Source organism: Perissodus microlepis, chromosome 10 (assembly GCF_051167445.1).
Source record: "Perissodus microlepis isolate ML-2025 ecotype Zambia chromosome 10, ASM5116744v1, whole genome shotgun sequence".
Classification (NCBI taxonomy): domain Eukaryota; kingdom Metazoa; phylum Chordata; class Actinopteri; order Cichliformes; family Cichlidae; genus Perissodus; species Perissodus microlepis.
The window spans coordinates 8,950,633-8,975,802 of record NC_140470.1 but is presented as its reverse complement, the minus strand read 5'-3'; the positions used below and the strand labels follow the sequence as shown (position 1 = coordinate 8,975,802).

The following is a 25,170-nucleotide window of genomic DNA, read 5'->3' as shown; positions in this document are numbered from 1 at the left end:
AATGTGAACACAACCTCTGTGAGATGAATGAGCAACTGAACTTTCTTTTTATCTCTGTTTTCATACAGATTCTGAACACGGGTTAATTAACGTATTTCGCAACACCCTGACCAAAGCCTGCCGATGCCATCCCTGTCAACATTTGTTCCTTTCGTTCTCTCTCATTAACCTGAGCCATTTTCTAATGGGATGAGACACTGGCCGGTGGCGTATCGTATCACTCAGCAAGCCTCAGTTTCACAGACTATCAAAAAATGGCCTTCAGGCACAGTGAAGCCCAGCACTGCTAGAGAGAAAATTGAATCTAGGAAGCAGGCAAAGCCCGGCTTTATTACAATATTAGTTTCAGCCTTATTTACACAAAGTCTAGAGCTGAATTCAAAGATGGAAAATTCTTGATGAGAGCAGGCAAAAAATAAAAAGAGTTCTTTTTCTTGTGGAGTGGCTGAAAAATGATAGAAAAGTGATGAAGAAAATGGTTATTCAACTAAAATGGTTATTATTCGGCGATAGCAGTGAAAGATAAACTGAATACAATGTGCATCATACATTTGTAACATGTATGTTTGATGCTTTTACAGCACGCTAAATTAGCTGTCAGATGCTCATATCCCTCTATTAAAAAAACAAAAAACACCAAACATGACTGACGTCAACATTTTGCATGAATATATATTTATATTTCCTAACTTTACCAAAGTTATAGGTTTTAAAGTTAAGAATACTTTGAATCTTTACACACAGAGTCCACATGTCCATGCATATGGTGACTAACACATAGGGCACATATTTTCCACTGTCTTCACAAGCTAATGAGAGTTAATATCAAAACACTTGAGATGCTTTCACCTGCACCAACCTCTGTCTAATGACGGGAATATTGGGTACAGTGTTTGGCTTTGAGGTTCTGTTCGTCTGTTCGAGACTGTTGCGTTTCATCTCAGCGTCTGAATTTGAATGACATAAAATTCTAATATATTATTAGCACCCAGTGGCTCGGTTCCATATACTTGAGAAGCTGACACCACACCATCTGTCACTATCCTGGTGTCTGAAAATATCCAGTGTAATGAAAAGCTCCTCTTAACTTTTCTTCTAAAACATGTTTGGAATATATTCAAATATGAAACTCCTTCAGTCTTTTTGTTATTATACTTCAATATGCAAAACAACGTACTGTTTATAGAGTGATTAATTCACAATATATTGTGAAATTTTCTTTTTTTGAGGCGGGAGGCGGGATTCCTAAAGTAGATCACACTAAAAAGTCACTTTCATATGAAAGTGCAATATCCTCTGTTTCTCAGCAAGATTTATCTACTGCTCATCAAACACTCTGCTTCCACAAACGTCCACAAAAATGAAGTGTACTAACTCAGACTGCAAAAATAAAATGCCACTTAGGCTAATGTATATCCTGTAAGTTGCATGTTAAATTTGAATTATGTATTAACAAATAGATGCCAGTTAATATTTCCTTAGAATGTTTTACAGTCAAGCATTGCTTTCCCAACACTTTTCCCAACAGACTACCCATGCACTACCCAGGAACAACAAAACTCTTTCCCACCCCAATGCTGACAAAATCCTAAAGGAAACACTGATCCAAAGCACAGTGTTTCAAGTGCTAACTAATAATAGGTGCCCTAATTAAAAGAAATTTATGCACGTTTCGGGCTCTTCGGTGGGAGATGCTCTGGTGGGAAACAGTTCTTTATGCTGAAGTCTTCACATAGAGAGCTTTGAAGCTTGTCAGTAATGACGGGGAGAGACAGGAGACAAATAAAGGTGAAAGATGAGAAGGATTGAGGAAATGGGTAATGTGCATTACTGATGGGGTCTATCGCAATCCTCAGCCATTTTCTTTGGTAGCCTGTGTTACTGTATAGGTTTAACAGTCAGAGGTAGCCTAATAGATATGTAAGAGAATATATGTGGTTTTCCACGTATGTCTGAGCTTTACGATGGAACGACTTCTAAAGACCTATCAAACAGAATATTGACTCTATTGATTACTGGTATGCCTGGATGGAAAGGAGATAACTCAGAGAGGTCACTTCAAGAAGTATCTCTGAAGTCATGTTACTCTGACCCTTTCAAATCCAAACCCTGGAAGAATAGATAATTACATTTTAAAGTATTGCCACCATTATAGCACTCCAATCACTGCTAGCAACAATGGGAAATGGGTCCCAATAATAAATTTCAGAGATTTCCCTGAAAATATCAGCACAGCATGCCTTAACCCATCTTGATTGTCAGAGAATGAAACAACAGATTATGCAGATTAACCACACACTTTGGGTGCAGAATATCACAATATTTATAAAACCTCAGGACAATGGAGAGCTGATTTATTTAGAGAAGTAATTATCCTAAGTGCTTCAACACACAGACATAGCTGGACAATAACCTCAGAACAGGAAACTATGGCCAGAGGAGTACAAACAACCCAGAGAAAACCACAAACCCACAGCCATTTCTGAAGCTTAGACGTTTTTCTCTCCAGATGAGCAAAGCTATTGCTTTACTATTTAAGGTTTTCTTGACAGGGTTTGAGGAATTAAGAACAACACCACAGATTGACAAGCATAATAGCCAAATTTAAAAAATAAAAATAAAGGTTACCCATATTTGCTTTTTAGGTCTTTCCATTTAGTGTACAATACAGTTTTTGTGCATGTAAATAGTCTGCAAATTTGGAGAGATCATACCAAACTATTTTTTTCTTCTCAAAGAAAATATTGCTGCTGAACAAAGCCTGCAAAGCTCACCAAATGTTGAGGGGGGTGGAAAGGGTGTCTTGATCTGGAATCACGCCAAATGAACAAAACTACATTGATTTTCTATATATTATATCACCCTGATTGAATACACAGTGAGGTAACAATTACACTGAGACATAGAGTTGAATTTTATGCTGAGCTTTATGCTTTTAATAACGTTTTAATTATAACAACATAATTTGTTTCACACATGCATGAGTTGCTGTTACGCTTTATTAAGTTGTGACACTGTATAAATATTATCCTGTTGAGGTAAACAGTTTAAACTCTTATTATTACATTATTTTTTGTTTGTGTTCTATTTTTAAAATATGACTTGAAAAGACTGAGACAGTAGTAGAGATTTGTGAAGATCCTCCAGGCAAGCAACCTGCTACCTTTGCAGGGGAGGCAGACAATAATCGATCCCCCTCAAAATGAGATGTGCAAGCACTTTTGCCTCTCTGTGTATATGTTTGTGTGTCTGTGCGAAGGTGTGATGACCTGTTGCCCACAGGCCCACAGGCACTCGTCAAAGCTCCCAGTAGCTTGTTCCTCCCCAGGCAAGCAACCACATTCAGCCCCACAGCACCACAAGAAACAAGTGAGTAAACAAGGGAAGCAATTATGAATCACAGCTTTCAGCAGACAATCTGAAAACACACATTAAAAACAAGCTCACGCTAACGGCATTGCGTATGCATTTATGCACATTCAGGCTGAACCAAACAATTGCAGCAACATCTGCAGGGGTTTGGGGGAGTAAACATGCAGTCTTAGTTATTCTGTTTCATCAGTTCTTGATGGGCCAGCTTCTCATGAGTAAATGCTTGTGTCAAACAACCTTCATGTGAAACGACCTAATTTTTTTACACTCTCTGATCTGGATGCTTTGAATGACAATGAAAAATTCCACTAAGATTTAGGATGTCGATCACATTCAAATGGTTAAAATGAAGCATCCATATAATCTGATGTTCACATGTATAAGTCTGATGTATCTTAAAGAGCAGTAAGAAAAACATAAAGCTACTGGAACTCATGGGGACACATACATTTGCAACCAGCTCAGGGTTGTTTAAGAAGCGTGTACTCAGTCAGTGTGAAGAAGACCCCACATACTGGTGTATTCAAACCAAAATAAACATTCATGAAGGTTCTTTCCAACCAAACAAATGTCTACTGTAGCTTATAAGCTGCATTATTCCTAAGGAACACAATTTCAACCAACAAACAAAGGAATTCTTGGCTTACAAAGACATCCTATCAGCCCTATCATCCATAGCAAAGAAATCCTCATTAGTAGTGGAAGTCATCTCATCACTGTCACCATCACAATGACTGTAGGGAGTCTTGTTAGCTTAGGGTCAGCTTCCCCCAGTCAAACCATTACTGCTTGAGGTCTAGCTCTGAGTAACAGGTGCTGGACATTTGTCCAGCCACAAAAGTCAACCTATAGCATCCAGGACCCGAAACAAAATGATAAGTATGTGTGATCTGTAACCTGCGTACAGCAAGCTCCAGGAGGTAGGCCAGATGTTTCAGCTAAACAACCCTCTGCGGGGTTGCTGTTCACAGCGATGATAAAATTGGGCTGTGTCCTGCTGGTCTCTGAGTCCCTCTTGTACTTAACAATCATACTGACTGAGAATATGGTTTTGCTATCAGTAAGCTAATCCACTGATAGCGCATGGATGAGAAGGTTTATAAAGGTAAGATGTCACCTCAGAGGATTTGGATACTTATTGCTAAAGGCTAAAGTAATGATCCTAGTGACAGTTAAGCTGGCAGTGTTTTTATAATGATCCTCGACTTAGTTTGAAAGCGCAGCTGTAAAACAGTCATCTTAATGAAGAACAACAGAATGGGCCGATCTTATATTTTCCTGAAGTACCTTTTTATGCAGTCTTTGCAGACCTTTAAACAAAGCAGGTAGAATGGTGAGATGACAACACTCTGGGGACGCATAATTAAGATGTGCACATGGGAAGAAAAGGAAAAGGCCATCTCGACAAGAGCAGGTGCTTTTTTGTGCGTCATTTAGATTATTGAACATCATCCTTATTACCTGATTTATTACTTAAAATGACACCAATAGCTGAAGGTTTCTGTGTATGATCAAGTCACCAAACATCCAGCTTGAAGAGCTGGATGTTTGCCATATTTAGGTGTGTTTATATTAAACACATTAGAAATGGGAAAACGATGTAATCATTCTGATTGCAATTTGGACCATTTGCAACAGAAATGGCAGCTATCTCAGGTATAAACTCTCTATAATCAATCATAAGAGCATACTTTCATGGGTTCAAACTGTGTTATTGCATGTACTCTGCACCTAATAACCTCTTCCAACTCACTTGGTGACCATTTGTCAAAAAAAATCTGTCCACTGCATTAGTCAAAAGAGAATGAAGTAAATACTGTTAAATACTGTTATTAGTACTTGGCCTTCTACTAAGGGGTTAATTTCTGTTCACATTAACCACACAGAAGTTATTATGTTCACTTTAAACTTCCTCTTGCCAGTTTGCTTCTTGTATCCTGACAAAAAAAAAAAAGCATTGAGTAGGTGCCTATGGCTATAGATGATTATAGTTCAGAGACATTTAAAAAAAAAAAAAAAACTAGATGAGTGAGCCGTACTTCTCAAATCTCCCTGAAAACTCTTGGAATTATGCGGTTACCAAATTTGTCAGTGTGCAAATTTACAGACAACGTACTGGAAAATTGGTGTCACGCACATTTTAGTGCTCTTGGTGAAGAGGATGGGCAAGCTTTAGCGTGTTTCCCCCTTTTTTTGACTGACCACTGAAATTTAAGAAAAGAGCAGGTTAAAAGCTGCATTATAGCCACGTTACTGCTGTGCGCTGTTTTTGCTTTCATTAAAGTGGCCTGGAAGACCATTTAGGACATATTCAGCGGTTTGGAAAGTGTGAAGTAAATACAACTTTTCGTATGTTTATTTTAAAGAATGTGATCCAAAAGTAAGGTTGTGTTTAAGCCACACGTCTTTTCTGAAGTTATTTGAGCTGCTGTAACCTTTGGAAGAATCACCTTGTGTGCTGTCAAGGAAAGGAAGTTCTGCATCAGATAAAACCATCACTCAGTGTCAGACACTTACGAAAGCTCTAGTGCTGAAAACACAGCAGTTCTTTTGCAGCTTGTGGCCACTGTTAATGTTAATGACAGCTGCCTCTGCTTTACAGAGTGAACGAGTCTGGCGCCAGCACAAACCATCAGGGTTTCTTTAAATGAATAAATATATATATATATATATATATATATATATATATATATATATAAATAGTAAATGAAACAAATGTCATTTCATGTGTTTTGAGTCTAAAGTGCATTCAGAAATACACACGCACACATATTAAGGCTACATTTGCAAACATTTGGAAACGCATGGTTTCAAATGGTCATTGGGGGTTATTCAACATAGACTGAGCCAATCCATCAAATTACACATCACAATAAATTGCACAAAACACTCCAATAAAACCTTTCTTTCAGGTTATGCACCCCCAACCTCCACCTGTGACTTCACTGCTCAAGGTTAACCTTGGCCATTCAATACACAAAAATAAAACTCTGTGGGTAATAATCAATGTGCATACTGGTAATCCAAAAGCTTTTCTCTTTTTTCAGTCTTTGTCTCAGATTTCTCCCAGTGAGAATGATGTTTAAAGATGGCTGGTGGCTGATTTCCCAACTTGCAGTGCCTGAACATGAGAGGATATTTTGCAGAGCCTCTGTTCTTAAGTACACCCCTATATAATGAATTTAAAAAGGCGACAACCTACCACATCCAGCTAACTCCTCCTGCACTTAGTCATGCAAATGATCTCATGTTATTGCAAAACTGAGAGTTCTCACATAAACTTAACAGCAGCCCATGCATTCAGCTGTGAGCTCCAATGAATTATAATAAGTGGTTTATAAAAAGTATTTCACTGGACAGCAGGGTCACCTCCAGCTACTCCAGTCAGCACGCAGCATGGGTCAGGGGCCACACACCGGTACTGCTGTCTGCAGAGAGCAAAGGTGACCCAAATGCCTGCGGGCTGCTGTTACAGATACAACTGAGAAAATCCATCATCTTCTTTCCCTTCACTTTCTGTTTTACCATCGCTACATTTTTGCATATGCATGTGCCCATCGGGTATTATTTGGAAACTTTCCATCACTAGAACACAGGCTAAGAGGGGAAAAATGTTTATGCAATAAGCAACTCATACCTGAAGAAATGTTTAGAAATACCAGCAGAAGGTAAACTCCTGTGAGATAAGCAGGCATCTCTAAGAGCAGCTGGAAACGGTGTTAATCCAGTGAGAAAGCGTTTTCTTGTCTATTTCATCTAATTTAGGAAGTTCTACAGCAGAGCCGAAGACAGAGGGGGGATCGGGGTGGAGGGAGAGTTCCTGAGCTCCGCGGTAATACAGACAGTAATGTTCACAACTGCTCCTCGGACACTGAATTTGTGTTTGAATCAAAGTTCGAATCAGTCGGAGACATCCTTACGGGTTATCCGACAAGTAGCCCTAATCCACTCAACACCACTTGGATTTTCTCCACTCCCACTACCCAGCTCCTCACTTCCAAATGCCGCTAACTTCACGGAATTCATCTGGGATCAGATTTGTCCGACTTCGAAAGAAGATTTCCGCAGCTGAATGAAGAGAAAGGATCGAGAAGAAGAAGAAAAAAAGATCCGAAACGTCCACTTGCAGTCACTTTAATGGTTTAAAAATGTGTAGTGTTAGCCCGATTTAGTGGGACTGACGCTGGTTGGATGAGGCGCCGTGCGTCTCTGCGCTCAGAGCTGGTCTGGCTTGCCTACCCAGTCACAGGCTTTTCTGTTGTGCTGAGGAGATTCCTGCGAATCAGGCACCATTTAACCGCATACGGATACACTGACAGCAAAAAGGCTCCAGTAGACTTTGCATCGTGCTCAACTTTTTTAAAGATGAGGCTGAAGAAGTCTAATATATGTCATAAAACCATCGAAACACGGAATATCCAGTTTAATAAATTAAATAGCAAAGTGTCACAAGATCATGTAACACATCAGGCAACTCCAGCAACATCAGTCCTGTTTAATGAACGGCGGCAGCCTGCAGAGGACTATAGTAAACTCCAACTAAACCCTTTGTCAGGTGCCCATCATTACCCAATATTTTAAGAAGTGCTTTTAGTCACATGCAGATTTCCCCCATCTAAACTACACTCGATATTTTAAAGTGTGACTACTGCTGAAAGTGAACAAATGACCTTGATGAATGATTTATACTATTTTTATCCCACCATCAAGGAGAGAGACGTGCACTGTGTTCTTATTATATCCAAAAGGGACAGGCTCGGGCAACACACAAAGAACTGCTACAATCTTAATGAGCTGGTAAAGCGTGCCTTCATCTGTGAGGCTGAAGCGTCACTGTGCTTTTCAGGGAAATTGAAAAAATCGATCCAGATCGCACCCTCTGACCCCCACTCATACTCCTGTGAAATTAGATGATATTTTAAAGTGCGTTAGAAATGTAATATCTCGTGGATTGTGTCCTAATGTCACGTTGAAGTAATAACTGGACATCCTCAGTTATAATCCGATTAAATAAATACTTTCTATCGATAAAGAAAACTATAAACTTGGCAGTTGGTCTAATTCTCTAACCTAGTAAACCAAAGAAATGTATTTGTTGTCTGAGCGGGTCAGGGCTCCCTCTGCTGGCTGCAAGAGCGCAGCACAGTCCGTCGGAAGGATTGCTCCTGAGAAATTTCGCTTCTCCTTTAGAAATTTAGAAGTACATTAGTGATATTAAATGTTAACGTTGAATTCTGACTCTGTCACCCCGGATCATTACTAATGCAACAGGATTAATACTTTGTTTTTGTCTTCTAAGTTCAGTATGTTAAATGTGTGTGTGTGTGTGTGTGTGTGTGTGTGTGTGTGTGTGTGTGTGTGTGTGTGTGTGTGTGTGTGTGTGTATGAACCTTTCTGTGTTGACTGTCATATCTAATTTATTGATAGCCAGTTATTTAGAGACGTGCACCTTTATAATTCAGCTCGCAAATAAAGAACAATTTCAAAAATATAAAAACTTGAATGGTGTGTTTTACTGTACTAAGTCAAAGTTACTAGTCATTAAAATGTGTTCAGAATTTGCAAATTAATGATGAGACATCCCATTAATCTCTTTGCTCTCTCTCCTACATATGCTGCTTTTATAGATGGGTAAAAGTATTGGCATTGATAGTGGTAGTGGCAATATTAGCCCTGTAATTACTTGCATTGGATTGATACCAAAATTTGGAGTATGGCACAGCAATACCTTATATGTTTATTTTTCTGTATGCACACACGGTCCACCCACCCGCAGTTCAAATTTAAGAAAGCTAGCTTAAAAGGAGCTAAAATGGTTTGTTTCAGACAGATTTTAAAAAAATAAATAAGTATTATTTTGAACCGTGAATAATGCAAAGCCACTCTAGCAGAGTAGAAAAAAACAGAAATATAATAAATTTGGAAATGAGCACAATAGGTACCCCTCAATTTTTGCAATAAAAAAGCGTGCATTTAAAAAATTCCTCCACATATCTGACTGAAATTAGTAACAAAAAAGGAGTAAACAGTAATTATGCATTTAGGGCAAATGTGACCACCCCGGCCTACTCTCATGCCACGGAAGTGGTAATCTTCAGTAGCTTCTGCTCTTTTAAGTCACATTTAGACTGAACAAAGTTTACTTACTCAGCCGTCCCTGCCCTCATGCCTCAAATCCTGTAATTGCCCATTGTGGACCTCTGGTGGCTCTGTCGAATGCATTCAGCTTTCCACGCCAAGACATCACAGCTGGTAAACAACCAGTAAAATATGGGAAATTACACTCTCACTATGAGCTCTCGTCTGGCTTCATAAAACACGCACTCAATGGCTTTCATTGTAAACACCTCTCATTCTCTGCCGCCTTTATGCATTTTCTACCTTTCTAAACCATTTATAGTGTTAAAAATAATTTTAACAACACAGTGATATTAAAAAAAAATAATTGGACAGTGCTTTCCTCTATTATTCACTTTTAATTACTTACTGCACATATTGCATTTTCCTTCTTATTTTCCCAGAGGGGGTCTCTGTTTGCCTACATTTCTTTCATTACTTGCACGTAAATATCATCCCTGCAATATGACTCTCTGGCAGCCCAGTTGGCTGAGACTATAAGGAAGAGCAGGCCTGTGATTGTATTGCAAGACATATCGTTTGGTGATGTAATAACTGCATCATTAGTCTCAATTTACTGCATTAATATGAATATACTGGCTGGAATCACAGTAGAGCTAAAGAACAACAAAAAGAAGATAAACAGAGGTTCACCCATGCATCTTTTGTTTTATGCATGCATGGCCTCTACATAATGCCAGGTGCAGTGTGCGCCGCTAAATGCAGAGTTTGTGAATTCTGTTGTGTATTTCACAACCCAAAGCACCAATATTTCCAGGAACAGATGGTATAAAATGAAAAAAAAAATGAACACAAAGACGTGCACGTCTTCACGACAACACAGCGCATAAAATGGCAAGGAATTCAAGGAGAGAGTGCCAAGTACTGAGACCTAATTTTATTTATTTATTTCACCCCAGAGTGGATATCCAGTTGGTTCTCATCCAAGGGAGAAAATATCTCCAGTAAGCACAAAGCCAAATCGCCCCTCTTCCCCCTCCCAAAAAAAAATATTTACAAAAAAATAAATAATTTGGAATCTCAACAGAGCAATAAACTTGGCCTCGATCGTCTGTTAAGCACTATCAACTGCTTTTATCCACTAAGGATGCAGACAGGTTTTAAAAGCTGTTACACACACACAAAAAAGATCTTTCATGATATTTTTTGCACATACCAGTTGTGCATGTGACAAATCACTGCCATTAGCAGCTCCTTTTCACATGTTTTACCCATTACTAGCTGTAATTTCCATGCTGATTCACCGCTCTTTGCTCCTCATCTGACAGTTCGTTGGCTTTTTCATGTCTTGTTTGCATCATAGTTGTCAAATGCCTTTCACTACAGTTGCTCAGGGTCATGCAAAGTACTGAGGCAAAATGAGAAGCAGCCCTTGCCCTCACATTAACAACACAGTCAGAAAAGCTGATGCAACAGCCGTGCCTTCTGTTTTTCTCGGTCTTCCTCCAAACTGGCAAACTGGCAGCTGCCCGGATGGTCTCATCATTCATTAAGACTTGGATATCTTTTCAACTTTGCACCATCTCACAGTATTTTTTCTTTCCTTGCTAAGATTTTAGATGTGAGAAAGGGATCAAGAATTCCACTTTCACCCATTAGTGCCACATAAACTAACAATGGAACTCCACTTTTGCTTTCATAATAGAAAAAGAAAACATCTTCATGGTGCCCATTATGGATTAGAAAAACACACTCACATAATTATTATGGCATGTCACTTTCTGTTTGTGTTTAACTTAACTTTGCTTCAGAGGCTAGGAAGAGTGCTCAGCATATAAATCAGTTTATTGAGGGCGATTTTTTCATCTTCAGAAACCACAGAGACTGCAGAGACAGAAGAACACTTAAATGTTTAGCTTTGTTCCACCACAGTATACCCCCATGTCAAAGCCCTCACCATAAAATGTCAGAGCAAAGGGATAGAGGATTGAACTGTGTTGGCTTTGGACACAGGACTTGCGGTCGACAGCTGCTGAACTGGCATTAAATGGTATTAGAGTCTTTGTCAGCAAAAGGAAATGTGGTATTCTTCCTGGGAAATGGGATCAAAATTGTGTCTTTCAAAGGACAAATACAGAATCAGCACATCCTGGGGCAACACTTCACCGGCAGCTTTGTTGAAGCTTATTTCAGACACTTCTTTGAAGCTATTTTGCAAGATAAAACCAAAGCAAAAGCAACAGGATTAGTTGAACAACTACTGACAATAGAGAATGCAATGAAAAGTAAATGCAAACTAGAAACATGCAAGCATAAAACCAAATTAATTCCAGCATTCTGCACATTGTAGTCACAACGACACGATGCTTTACGCAAGACTGATGAGTGGATCATACCTTTATACCCCTGGTTGTTGCCTTGTTCGACTTCCTGTTCAGATGCGGGCGACTGGGTGATGACCTCATGGTTTCCTCTGTGTTTGTCTATATTTGTTTGCATGGAAAAACAACAGCAAGTGTAAAAAAAAAATACAGTATTTTTTGACCTACATAATATATGTAATCTATATCTTCATGGCCTAAATGTATCCACAAATAGTAAACTACACTGAAAATTGTTGCAGAATGATTGTGAACACCGTAAGATAGGTTTTTTTTAAAAAATGAACAAATAAATGTAAATCATCTCTCAGTACCCAAAAGAAAGAAGCATTTTTAACAAAGAAGTTTTATGAACTTCAGTTGACATTTTAGAAAAGGACTTAATGGTATTGAAATGATGACTGGGCTGGTTGAAGTGAATAAATAGATGAAGTTAAAAAGATGTTTCCCAGTAGATAAATACATTTTGCTTTGGAAGCACATTTTATAAATGCCAACCCTGTGAAGTGTATTCAAATTTAATCCTGCAGTAGCAGAAAGGAGCGTATAAGTTTTCCTAATGACTTAGTCACAAGAGGAATGTGATCTTTTATGTGTAAGCCGAAACTAAATCTAATGCAACATCAATTATGATATAAAAAAATTAGCTTGGTATGCAGTAAAACTTTTGTATAGCTTACTGACATTCATATATATGTATTATGACCTTAAACTGAGAATGAAACATTTCTCAAAATGTTTTAGGTACATTTCTGTGTGTTTGCAATACTGTGAGCAGTCATTTTTTTCATATGCATATGCTCACATAGATCAACCTCAAGGTTTTCATTAATTTCCCCCAAGATCGTCCCAATCTTGGGGGAAATTAATGGTGAGTGGTATGGGTGTGATATGCTGTATAGTTTCAGATATTTTCTAAAAATCTACCACTAGAGGGCGCCACTGCCTAATCAATACAGCAGAGCTGGGTGCAAGAAAATGGAACAGAGGTATAATGTTTGGGCTTTTATAGTTTCGGTCCTTAAGTATTTAAGTTTTTTAAATGATGCCCATAAACGCCAATATATAAGAAAAGCTAAAGGTTTACATATCTGACAAGGAGATTTAGTCATTTGAAACTGAAATAAAAGAACAGAACATCAAGCAAAATTACAAATTCAAATCTATTTTACATAATAACTGGTAGAAGATAATCTCACTCAAAGACAGCTCAAAGTGTATATAATTATAATCAGTGAGCTCGATTACAATGAAAGTTTGCATACACAGAGCAGCAATGCGCATTGTACAGTAAGGGAGGGTGTGCATTTCACTGAAAAAGACAAGAACAGATGCAAGTGATCCTTGTTTTCATGTTTTCATCTAGGACAACATAAATGCACCTACAGGAGAAGTTCAAGTTAGTAAATCACAATAGTGCATTCTAATATATTACTCTTCATCGCTCTCACATCTACGTATGAGATTCTCACCTGATAAAAAGTCCATGCCACAGCCCTGCTGCAGGTTGTTCATACAAAGCAGGCCAATGAGAATGATTATTTGAATAACCAGCATAGTCCCAAAAGGCAAAGTGGGTCTTCGGGAAGACCTCGAAAAAGAAGCTTGGACAAAAAGATGGGGGAAAAGAGTGTTAGCACATTTCAAATTTGGAACATCCTTTAGAAATAAATGGCTCAATATACTGTATATGTAGTTCCTTGTGTGCTTTATTGTTATTTTAAACCATTTTAAACTCCAAAAAAATGTAGGAAATTGTTACCACAGATATTCTTATTACAGTTCCAAAGTGAAATCATTCCTTCTCCATCATCTATCCTGTTGGCTAGTTTGTGCAGGCGTGTCTCTGTGTAAAAGTTCTACAATAAAGAAAAAGAGGCAGACAGATGGACTTTGCTCTGAAATGCATCCAGAATACAGACAAACTTTGGGTCTGCCTGCTTCAGTCTAATCCAGTCCAACCTTAACAAGTGAATGCAGATTGCTGTGGTGTCTGTGCTGAATTTCCTTTCAAACCCCAACACACAAGCGAGCCTCTAAATCTTAAAGACGCTCTCTGTCTGTTTTGTGGAAAACTGAGTAGGAGTACGCTTTGTGCTGAAGTGCTCCATCAAAATTTCATGCGCTCATACATATTCCAAGTCAAACACCATTGAAATATGGTCACGTTTACCTGCTGCATAGCCCATCCTAATGCTGCAAATACACATTTTTCACACACAAAGTGAAATGAAACAAACCATTACTCTCAAGTGAGTGTGGTGATGAGACACAATGACAGCTCCAGGCAAGGAAAAAAAAGAAATCAGTTCTACTGATCAGCCATCTGTGGTACAAACAGCACTGCAACTCTTCCTAGCTGTCTGATGGACAGCCAGATTCCTGGGATGTCTTGGCACCCTGTGGCCATCAACTCCATGCACCACTTTAATTGTTCTGAGAATTACGCACCAACAGCCAGCACTGTGAATGTGCCAAAAACTTGAATGAAGCATGAATATTCTGTGCACATAGCAATGAAAAGATATGGGTTTTGGCGTGTAAAGGGGGATATTTACGGTACTGCACTAGCTTAAGGTTCCAGGTATTTTTGTGTCATTTGACAAAGTGTGAGTGTTTCATGAGATTCATGACTGCACTTTTAAAAATTTGATTTGTTTAATTTAGATATCTAAAATTGAACTCATTTTTTTAGAACCAAGAAAATCAAATCAAGCTGGACTATTTGAAGACTGTTAATAATTGCTTACTTAAATAATTGATTGTGTTTCTATAAAAGTCAACTTGTAGATATGACAGTTGGAATGTATAAAGGTATGTGAATTAATCACACTGGACTAAAATATCTCAATGACTGATTTTACAATTCTTCTGTTAGAAGGTTTGTAGAGATATAGAGCGTGAATTCAGATTACTTTGTTTATAACTTTCTTTTCTTCTGATTCCACAATGAGGTTGGCTTTTTTTTAAGCTCAGAAAAAAGATCAGGTGGGCCGCCAGGTATCTTTTCTGCAGATGAACAGTGGCTTAGCTTAGCCGGCATTTCAGGTGCAGCCCGAGGAAAGAGGAAGGATGGATGGATGGGTGGATGGATATTTAAACTGCAGCATCCTCAAGCAGCTGACATCTGTGATTTTTAAATATTTCAACAGCAGTTGGTGATACCTTAGAGCAGGGGTAGGCTAACCTTTCTGATGATGAGTGCCATCTAAAATTTCCTCAGAGGTCTGTGTCCCATATGATTGCATTAGCAATAAATTTAATAACACTCTATATTAACAGTTACACACTATATAGAACAACTTTATAGAATTTGTTTGCAGATGTTGGCAGCTATCAGCGAATAGTTATCAGCTATTTTGAAACAAAAAAGACACTTTTTATCAATAACAAGAACTCCATAACAGCAAATGAACTATACAACAGAAAATGCAAATGCTATTTATGGTCTCCTCACAACAGTGATAAGAAAAATGAACTGGGCCATTATGGCATGTTTGTTAATACAGAGATACACATGTTACATGGTCTCTGAGTGTCCAGCATTCAGACGGCTACCTGAGGACACTCTTCGTGTGAGAGAAAATCTGCTCACACAGATATGTAGAGTCAAATACTGTCAATAAGGCCTCTGCAATGTTCTGAAGACAGTTAAACTTGTCAGGTAGTGATGTCCAACAGGTGAAAATAAAAGCTCCATGAACACGCACAGCTATGGATTCCAGCTGCGTTTGTAGTTCTGCAAACTTTGACCCCCACAGAGTCGAGGTTTTCATTTTAATCAGCTGCATTTCGATGTCGCATTAACTGGCATTAACTCAGCCAGTTAATGCGAGACAAATCCAGCTGCTCATTAAAGCTTTCTAGTTTGATCAGAAAAGAAAACATTGGTCCATACGCCTGAAAGTCCAGAAAAAGCATTGTGAATTCTGTCTTGAGCCTATGGATGTATCCGTGTATTTCCGCAGTGCTGATGCTGCGCTGAGCGGAAAGCTCCTGAAGCGTTTGAAATGTCGGAATGTAGAAATTTCAACATCGCTTGAAAAAAACTGCCAGCCAGCAATGTCCCTGTCACCGGTAGGCTAAGTGATTTTTAGCCAATTACAAGTTGAATCTGGTAGTTGGGGTTGTTAGCTAAGATGCGTGTTGTGCCAAAAAGTGATTGTCTGCCAAAAACTGATTTCCAATGTTTCTGTGTATTTTTTATGTGTAATATCTTTACGTATGTTCGTAAATAGACTTCGGTGAACAGGGTTTACAAAAGGGTTACATATAGAATTAAAAAATTATCTGTTTTTCAAGTATCTTTACAACTCTGTGTTATTGTACTTACATTATAACCAATCCGGTCCCTTATCCCCACTTAAAATATTTTTACAGAACTACTGTAATATTTGCTGGCATTTCTGCGTGTCGTGCCCAGGGCTGTACTGGGACAAAAAAATCGGTCCTGGCATTTTGACTAGAGACCGGCCCACCAGGTACTATAGGAAAAGCCTTAAAGCCTTTGAATGAAAACAAACGCTGTGGTGACCGTGATGAACACTGTCTTGTTGGTATATGCATGATTTCTATACAATTTACATCAGATAAAAACTTTGGTTGTAAGATTCAGATAACTATTTATTAAAGGCGAGAGATTTTAAATGAAAATAAGAAAGAAAAGTATTTCTTTGTGCTCCCCTCTCCCTGTTAATGCCCTACCTGGCCCCCTGGCAACACTTTGCTAGACCCGCCCCTGCACAGTTACCAGCTGTCAGCTACTTAGAAAAGGATCCTGGTGTTATTTGTCTCTCAGAAACAGTTGATAACTTCCCTTCAACTCATTCATGTCACCTAAAAGGTAAACCTGTTTCTCCATCACCTGTTCAGCTCTGATGATTCAGTTAGGACATCTCCTGGTTTCATCTTCATGTTTCCCTCTCACCAGATAACCACACGGATATCATGACCAGCAGCTTTAGGGCTCCAGCAAACATCAGCTGATACTAGAAATTAATATTAAATAAATTCTAACAACAGCTGATCAAGCTTAAACATGCTGCTGTTGTTTAGCGCGACATCCGCTGGTTTCCTCTTTCTGGCGCAAAGTGGGCGATAAACAAACAAGGGAGAAAAGCCGATCAGCTGATCATTGATCAGTTTCATGATTGAAGGAGCAACAGGAGAGGGAGGGAGAGGGAATGAGAGAAGAAGAGGCAGCTGACAGCATAAAGACAGAATAACTCCAGCTTTGTGTCTTTTTCCATTCTAGCTGAAGTCCCGGACAAACTGTGTTCCTTTTCAAATCAATACGAAACGCCTAATATTTTCTCTGAATAAGAGACGATTCGGTTTTTACTGGACGGTTAGCAACTCTAATAATTAACCTTATGAATAAAATAAAGTTCATTATCAGTAACATCATAGCACCCACCCAGCTGTATAGAAACTCTGTCATGCTAGCTAGTACACAGTACGAGTTATTGTAACTGACTGTAAAGCACAACGAAAATAAACTCCACCTAAAGTTGGTTTATATCTGACCCAGAAAGACTGCAGGTCATAACTTCTTACCTGAAGTTCAGTTCACCTGACACTCCTCCTCCAGCCTCCCCTTTCCCTCATCCACCCGCTGGCCTCTGTGGAAGCTCCGCCATAGCCACCACCAAGCAACTGAGTGATTTTTACACATCGGCCAGTATCTGGCCAATCCACCACCTTTCATTGTTTATACCGTTACAAGAAGAAGAAAAAAATCGGCCCATACAAACGAAAAATCCCCATCGAGCCACCGGGCAAATGCCTGGTATGCCTGATGGCCAGTCCAGCTATGGTCGTGCCATCAGTTAACCCTTCGTGTGCCAGCTGTGGCACGCATGCAACACAATGGAGTAAAAATTAGCTTAGCACACCGATTTGGTTATTAACCAACAGCTTGTAAATGTGATGCGTCTAAGGCTCAACTCTAAATTATTGATACTAATTTGCAAAGGTTCTACCAACTTAGCTTGAATTGTTAAACGTGCAACCAAAAACGATCTAGCTTAAAACATCTCTGTTCCAATGAATTCAATTCAATTCAATTCAATTCAATTTTATTTATATAGCGCCAAATCACAACAAAAGTCGCCTCAAGGCGCTTCATAGATACAGAGAAAAACCCAACAATCATATGACCCCCTATGAGCAAGCACTTTGGCGACAGTGGGAAGGAAAAACTCCCTTTTAACAGGAAGAAACCTCCGGCAGAACCAGGCTCAGGGAGGAGCTCTGACTCTTTGTCAGCCTGGCTACAGTGCTGAAGAGAAACCTGGGGTTGTTCTTATTTTCTTCAATCAGTGATGAATAGTAAGATGTTCTGGCTTTGCGGAGGGCTTTCTTATAAAGCAGCAAACTATTTCTCCAGGCTAAATGATGATCCTCTAAATTTGTGACACGCCATTTCCTCTCCAGATTACGAGTCATCTGCTTTAGGGTACGTGTTTGAGAATTATACCACGGAGTCAGGTACTTCTGATTAGAGACCTTAGTTTTCACTGGAGCTACAGTATCCAGAGTCGTACGTAGTGAGGAGGTGAAATTATTAACAAGATAATCGACCTCTGTTGGGGTAGCGTTGAACTGTTTTACAAACTGTTAGTTTTATATAGTTGGGTTTTTTTTTTTTTCTTTTATCCAATTAATAGTTATTCACGGAGTCTTGCAAAACACTGTGTGCTAGACATATTTGTAGGTACTTCAAAGCTATCCTACTGTGATGGGCTCAGTATTCTGCAAATCTAGTAAAGATGCTGATGTCTCAAAAAGCGTGAGCCAGAAACAATAATATTTCATAGGAATAAAATATGAAATATGAATAACATTCATATTGAAATCTACTGCTAACATAATGAGCGAGGGAGATTTTTGCAGTATGCTGAATATTAAATGTGGGTGGTAATAATAACATTGCACTGTTTAGCTTTATCCAACATCTGTTGGAGAATACTGAGGGGAATGGTAGAAAGTGGATGTATAAATCAAAATGTAATTTTAAAATATGCCAGCGGAAGAAAACTATGAATCAACCAGAAAAGGCATATAGGGTTATGCATAATATGCTGAAAACTCCATAGGAAAGAAAATCACACCAACAAATCTACAGTAAAAGCAAAGAGAGAGAGAGAGAGAGAGAGAGAGAGAGAGAGAGAGAGAGAGTTGCATTATGTAAAGATTAAAAGTATCTGTAATCATCATAATAGTACAATTCTACTGTATGTGAGAAGCATTTCAATAGCTTGCATTCTACTTTGTGTCACACTTTGACGCTGTGGATACAGGTCCACTTACAGCCAACACTTACAGAGCTGCCCTTGCTGAAAGACAGTATCTACTAGGCTCATCTGCACAGGCTTTGAGCTAATGGGAAGAGAGTGCAGTCCACAGGAGATGGAAGTGCTGATGTCCCCTTCCGTTTTCTGCCTATTGGGAAATAATCACGGCTCACCATCTAACATATTGTCAATAAGATGCTGCAGACTAGAACTCCCCCTATACCCGAGCAGAGAGATCGAATACTGTAGAGAGCACTGGACCGTGAACAAAATCACTTTTCAACACCTCCCCACATACACACGCTCCCATCTTTTCAACCTCCAAAAATTTAATCCCATGTCCTCATGGAGACAGAAACGTGCAGTGCAATATGCTGCCAAGTGTACCGTGTCAAAAGGCGGAGTGTAGACACTTAGATACATAGAACGTCTGTCAAGAAACTATGGATACAAAATGCAGAGCAGACATATCCAATGCACCTTGCAGGACTCTACTGCATATGATTAAAAAGTACTATGTAATTTTTACATGGTTTAACATCAAGCATATTTAAATCACTATGCACAGGTTGTGATGGTTGACCAGGACTTCTCCAGTGCAACAGCTCCAGGGTGCTAACTGAAAGCAAGGGCCACCACCAGGAAGTATGATTCACTGACAATTTTGGAGTCTAAATCAAGGCCACAGTGGGTGGTATGTAAAGGAAGAGGCTCACGCTATTGAGTAGGAGAGGCTCAGATATTTGATGTACACACAACACGCATCCCACCTGCATATATTAGTGTCTCTCAGGTAAAGTCATACATCACATACTTTTACATTATACAGGGCTTACTGTTTTCTTGGGGAAAAACTAAGGAGTTCTGTGGAGTTCTTATCAACGCTTGGCAGTTACTGGTGACATATTGCTGTGTCTTTTGGGGGAAATGGATGGTAGGGAGACAAATACAAGCTTTCATCACTGCCACTATAATGCATTAAGGGAGCTATCAGAGCAAGACAAAGGATATTAAAAGTATGAGAGGATATGTCTAGATCTCCGTCAGGGTTCATAGTAACAAGTCACAGTCAGCTGAGTAGGCACTGTGGAGCAGGAACCACAGCAAGAAGATAACTGATGGTCCCACGGAGCAGCCTCAAAGGGCATGACCCCAGAGGATGAATTACCCTGCATGTCAGGACCAAGAGTTTTCATAATCCAAGATGCTCTTGGCTTCTATTAACAAATAATTATTGAAATATGGGTTATTTCTGTGGATTTATTGGATTCGTAGCAGTAAAAATGTAATCAAGAATTTAGATTTTATCAAGAAAACAACAAATAAATTACAGCAACGAGTCTACTGCAGCAAACTGTGCTTGATACAGGACAAGCACAGATCAAGAGATTTCAAGGGAAATACATACACTAATTCCACTCAGTGTGACAACTGTTAATTTTCAGTAGTACAGCATGCTCATCATAATTCTGTTTACCTTAATTTGGCTGGGAAAGTCATTTAAAAGCAACTTTTAAAATGCATATAAATAAACTAAAACTACCAAATTAAGAGAAGCTGTAACGTATGAGTTATTCTTTTGAATTCTAGCATAATTAAATTGCACACATTCACAGCCAAATGCATCTAGAACCACCAACGGATTTTTAGAAATCAAAGGGGTTCTCTTAAAGGGCTGTTATGTCTTTTTAAAATTTGCATGGGTTATTTTTGGTCTGACATCATTCAAATCCACTAGGATTACAGTATAGACTAGCATTTTATTATCTAAGACCTAATAACAAAGGTGAAAAATTATGATTGAGCTATTATTATTACAACACTAAGTAGATTGCAAATTGTAGAATCATTCAATGATGATTTACTAATAATCAGAACACATTTAAAGAATGAAAAAAGGTTAAGGTTTACAGGTACGCTATAGCATTACTGCCTACATGAACAACTTTCAGCACTACAGCACGTGGACTGTCTGTGCGTGTAAGTCTAAATTAATTGAAAAAGGATTCAGTTGCCTTTGAAGCCACCTATGCCAAAAAACTGCACTAACAGCAGCAAAATTACTAAGCAATGAGTAATATGAATGAGTACAACTTTACAACTTACCCCTCCAGGTTATTCCTCAAGTATTACTGGTTCATTTTTCCCAGTGAAGCCAAGTCTCTGCCACTGTGTGTTGTTGAGGCATGCAAGTAGCCCACAATGAAAGCAGAAAGAGAAAGAAAAAAAGGGTTCATTTTAGACCTGTGTAAAAAAATTTTAAAAAAGGTGGTGGTGGGGGTTAAAAGAGGGAGCCTATGCTGGAGGAAGAGCCTAAATAATCCATCTGTGATCTAGGAGACGCTATCAGATGGGGTGAATACAAATCACAGACCTACCTCTGCAGCAACCTAGGTCCAATATCCTCAGGGTCCTAAGGCTACACTCCAACAGTTTATTCTTACAGATGAGGACTAACACCCCACACATTCAAGGACATTAGAAACTGTTCAACTAAATTAAAATAATATTTTTGGTCTTATTTTCTGGGATTATTGAAAAGAGAAGGAAATATATTCTTGTATTCAGAAATACCAGTGCTTTATTTTGCACTCAACTCTAAATGAATGTGCATTTTATTAATTTTACTGCATCTGTGCTCAACACCACCCTCTCATTTCTTACAAAAACTATTATATCGCAACTGTTTATGTATAGCAGAAAGCTCTGTCATCTTGGATGATTTGGCACAATTTGGAAACAAGTGCATTTGTGTATACCTGTTCGATAAAGATGCAGAGTTCAGGATCCCTGCAAAGAACCATGGTGTGTTGTTGCAATGTGGAGAAACAGCCTTGCTTTGTGGCTCACAATCTGCAAAAAGTATCCCACAGGGTATCCACGTTTACCTGCAGCAAAACCAGCCTGCATCTCTTGCCGGTGCTCGCAGTGAGTGAAATTGAAATGCTTTTTTCTTCGTTCTCATTTCTATTCAGCTATACACATTGAGGGGGTTGGTTCGAACCTGAAGATGCATAGGTCACAAAGCAGGAAAATACCCAATTCATCATAGAGATAACAAAGACAAACACATTCTCACCTATAGAAATTTTAGAGGTTTTGAGGCCACCTGATTCGCATGACTATTAAGCTCTGCCCTTTTCTATTGTCCCCCACCATACACTTCTGTGTGATTTTCATTTTTCAGAAACACGTCACCTGTGCAGCAGCAGCAACTGGCTTTATGTTATTTTAATGAGGGCAATGTCGACTGATAAATGCATCTTCTTGTGTGAAATGATGTTGTTTAACAAAAGAAATTGATCCGCAGGATTATTGAACAGCTATGTGTCATACAGGATTCAGCAACAGTAAATCAGCAGGATTAAGCCAACCTGTGCAATGCACTGTAGATTCAAGTACACACCGCATATAATAACAGATTTTAAGTGCTCTTACAAAAAAAGATAGGGAACCGTACATAGTCTGATGCTGCAATGAAGGAATGTCAGGGCATGTGACCCAAAGCCTTTTTCTTTTCAACTGCACTCTTATCATCAGCACTTTTATCGAAATCCTTCATCTAACTCAGCAGTGCAGCTTTGAATTAACCTCAAGTCAATATCACGGTCATCGATCTAACAGGAGCAGACCTGTGAGTGTGACAGTGGAAAGATAATCAAAAGGAAACATGGCTGTATCTGGCAGGAATGCTGCTTCGGTGATTAGAATGACCAGGCTGCTTGCAGTTTGAACCCGAGGTGGAATCAACAAAAGAGAGACCGTGTGGAGAAGCTGATCATAGAGCAAAATTATATTTGTATTTTGAAGAATGCAAATGACTGCCACACCCCTGTTTATGTCTATTAAGTGTTCGGCTGATAAAAATGAACATGTTTGAGCTCCTCGTCACCTTTATAATATCTATCATTCTTGTTATTGTTTTTGATATCACTCATTATCGTAAACTTCTAGCCGTTACTTGACAGAGCTGCGTGTGCCGATGCAAATGTTCAGTGCACTCAGATCAGATATTAAATCATTGTTAACCCAACAGCTTTATGGTACAAAGTCTGTGCGATGTCCATTTGTTCATACCTATGTGAGAGGTATTTATATAATGCAGTATTTTGTGGTAATGATAAAGCAAGTTTTCTGGGGTTCTTCTGTGAAAACAGCAATAGCTGCACAAATTACTTTGAAGAGAAAAAGGTGCATTATTCCAGAAAAAGCACTATTTTATGAATGATATCCTCTAAGATCAGTAAGACTTGTATTTTGTTCGATCTAAGTTATTTATTTAAAGCTATTACTAAATGAAGGAAACAGCTAATGGGAATGCTAATGAAATTTGTATCCGCATTAGCTGTGTGGTAGTGCATTTCATTTGCATTTGCAGACACAGATGAAATGCTCCACCGCATATTTCTCACAGCAGAAGCGAAACCTCCTAGAATCTCAAATTCATTTAAATTCTCAGTATCAAGTTCCATGAGGTTAGTCACACAGGAATGATGAAGAACTATATCAACGTTTGTGAAATTTGGCAACAGGCTTTTTCCTGAAGGGCTTGAGAAACATGTTGACGTTTGGTCCTAGCCTTTTTGGTATCTTTCATTCTTAATTGTTTTGTCTTTCCTTCGCTGAGTTTTTTTGTTGTTGTTGTTGTGAACGTGTCACATAGACAAAGCATACATTTAAGGTCTAGTGATTTCTACATTATCTATTTACTTACCTTGGACAAATTGTACTTATACTACAAAGTGATGTGTAAATACATTTCTTCAGTAAGATTGCTCACATACTTTCACATTCAGTTTAACTGTGATTTGCTCATATCAAATAATGACCAATGACTATATTAGCATACATTTATATGGTAATATTTGAGTCCTTTTTCCTTTACCCTCTTTGGTTGGCCTGACTGACACTTTAGTATCTACTCTGTGCGAAAACCAAAAGAAAAAAAAGAAGAAGCTATTTTTATGGATGGACTATTATACAAGAGCTGCACAGGGAATCTGTGAGAATGCAATCCAGGTGTCATTGCCCCTTGGTAATCTCTCTCGTCTTCAGGAATTCATTTTCTCAGCAGCTTCACTTGAAAATGACATTCTGACACCATTTACATGGAAATCACTTTGCCTCTTCATCTGTAATAGTGGTCTGTACGCAGACAGGACCTCTCTGAGGGCTGGACTATTAATGGACATAAACAAGGAAGGAAGGGAGGAAGGGAGGAAAGAAAGAAAGAAAGAAAGAAAGAAAGAAAGAAAGAAAGAAAGAAAGAAAGAAAGAAAGAAAGAAAGAAAGAAAGAAAGAAAGAAAGAAAGAAAGAAAGAAAGAAAGAAAGAAAGTAAGTAAGAAAGGAAGAAAAAGAAGAAAGGAAGTTGGGTGCATACTAAAACCTGGGGTTTTCTGGGTTAAAGTCAAGGTCAAAGCTTTAGGTATTAAGAGATAAAGCAGCAGAAGAGACTCTAAGAGAAAGCATAATGTGGGAAATTCCTTTTTCTCCACTTAAACCTGGATCCTCTCTTTCCCCTTCTCTCTCTCCTGCATGCACAGACACACACATGTGGACAGGAATACATACCCACATTAAAAAGAGACATAAAGATTTCCCCCTAAAGCGCAAACATCCACCACAAAGCTCACATCTAAGCACTTGTTGAAAATGCATATAGTCTATGTTTCAGTGCCTTGTTAGATTGCAGTAAGACATGTTTGAATGCAAGATTTTCTTTTCCTTTCGTGTTTATATCAAATATTTCTCCATGATCATATCACAAATTAAACCAATATTTAAAAATGTCAATATTCCAAAAGAAAAAAGGCCTGTGAGGTGGGATAAGAGTAAAACATCTGACACATCTCTCAGGCTCCAGAAAGCCACAAAGCCAATCTATTGTTTGCTTCTCCATGCTTGCTGCAAAACTGCTGCATACATGCACAGTAGCACCTGTGACCTCAAACTTGAATGTTTGCTTAGACATTCACATTAAACATGCACTACAGCCAGAGTCAATGATGAGATTACCAAATCATAAATAACTGTGTATCTGGTT

At 38.7% G+C, this 25,170-nt stretch overlaps 1 protein-coding gene across 3 annotated transcripts in view; it reads right to left on the bottom strand.

Annotated features, from left to right (window-relative positions):
* Positions 1-21,467, bottom strand: part of LOC146378767 (roundabout homolog 1-like) — a 92,796-nt gene extending 71,329 nt beyond the window's left edge. For 2 of the 3 annotated variants that reach the window (XM_084941805.1, XM_084941806.1), the window contains exon 1: positions 7,010-7,843. In XM_084941805.1, coding sequence (XP_084797931.1) covers positions 7,010-7,067 — 58 coding nt within the window. In that variant the 5' untranslated portion in view covers positions 7,068-7,843. Of the gene's footprint in view, positions 1-7,009; positions 7,844-11,846; positions 11,934-13,303; positions 13,436-21,232 lie in introns of those variants that run through there. The other variant, XM_084941804.1, reaches the window with a different exon arrangement.
* Between the last annotated feature and the right edge of the window lie 3,703 nt (positions 21,468-25,170).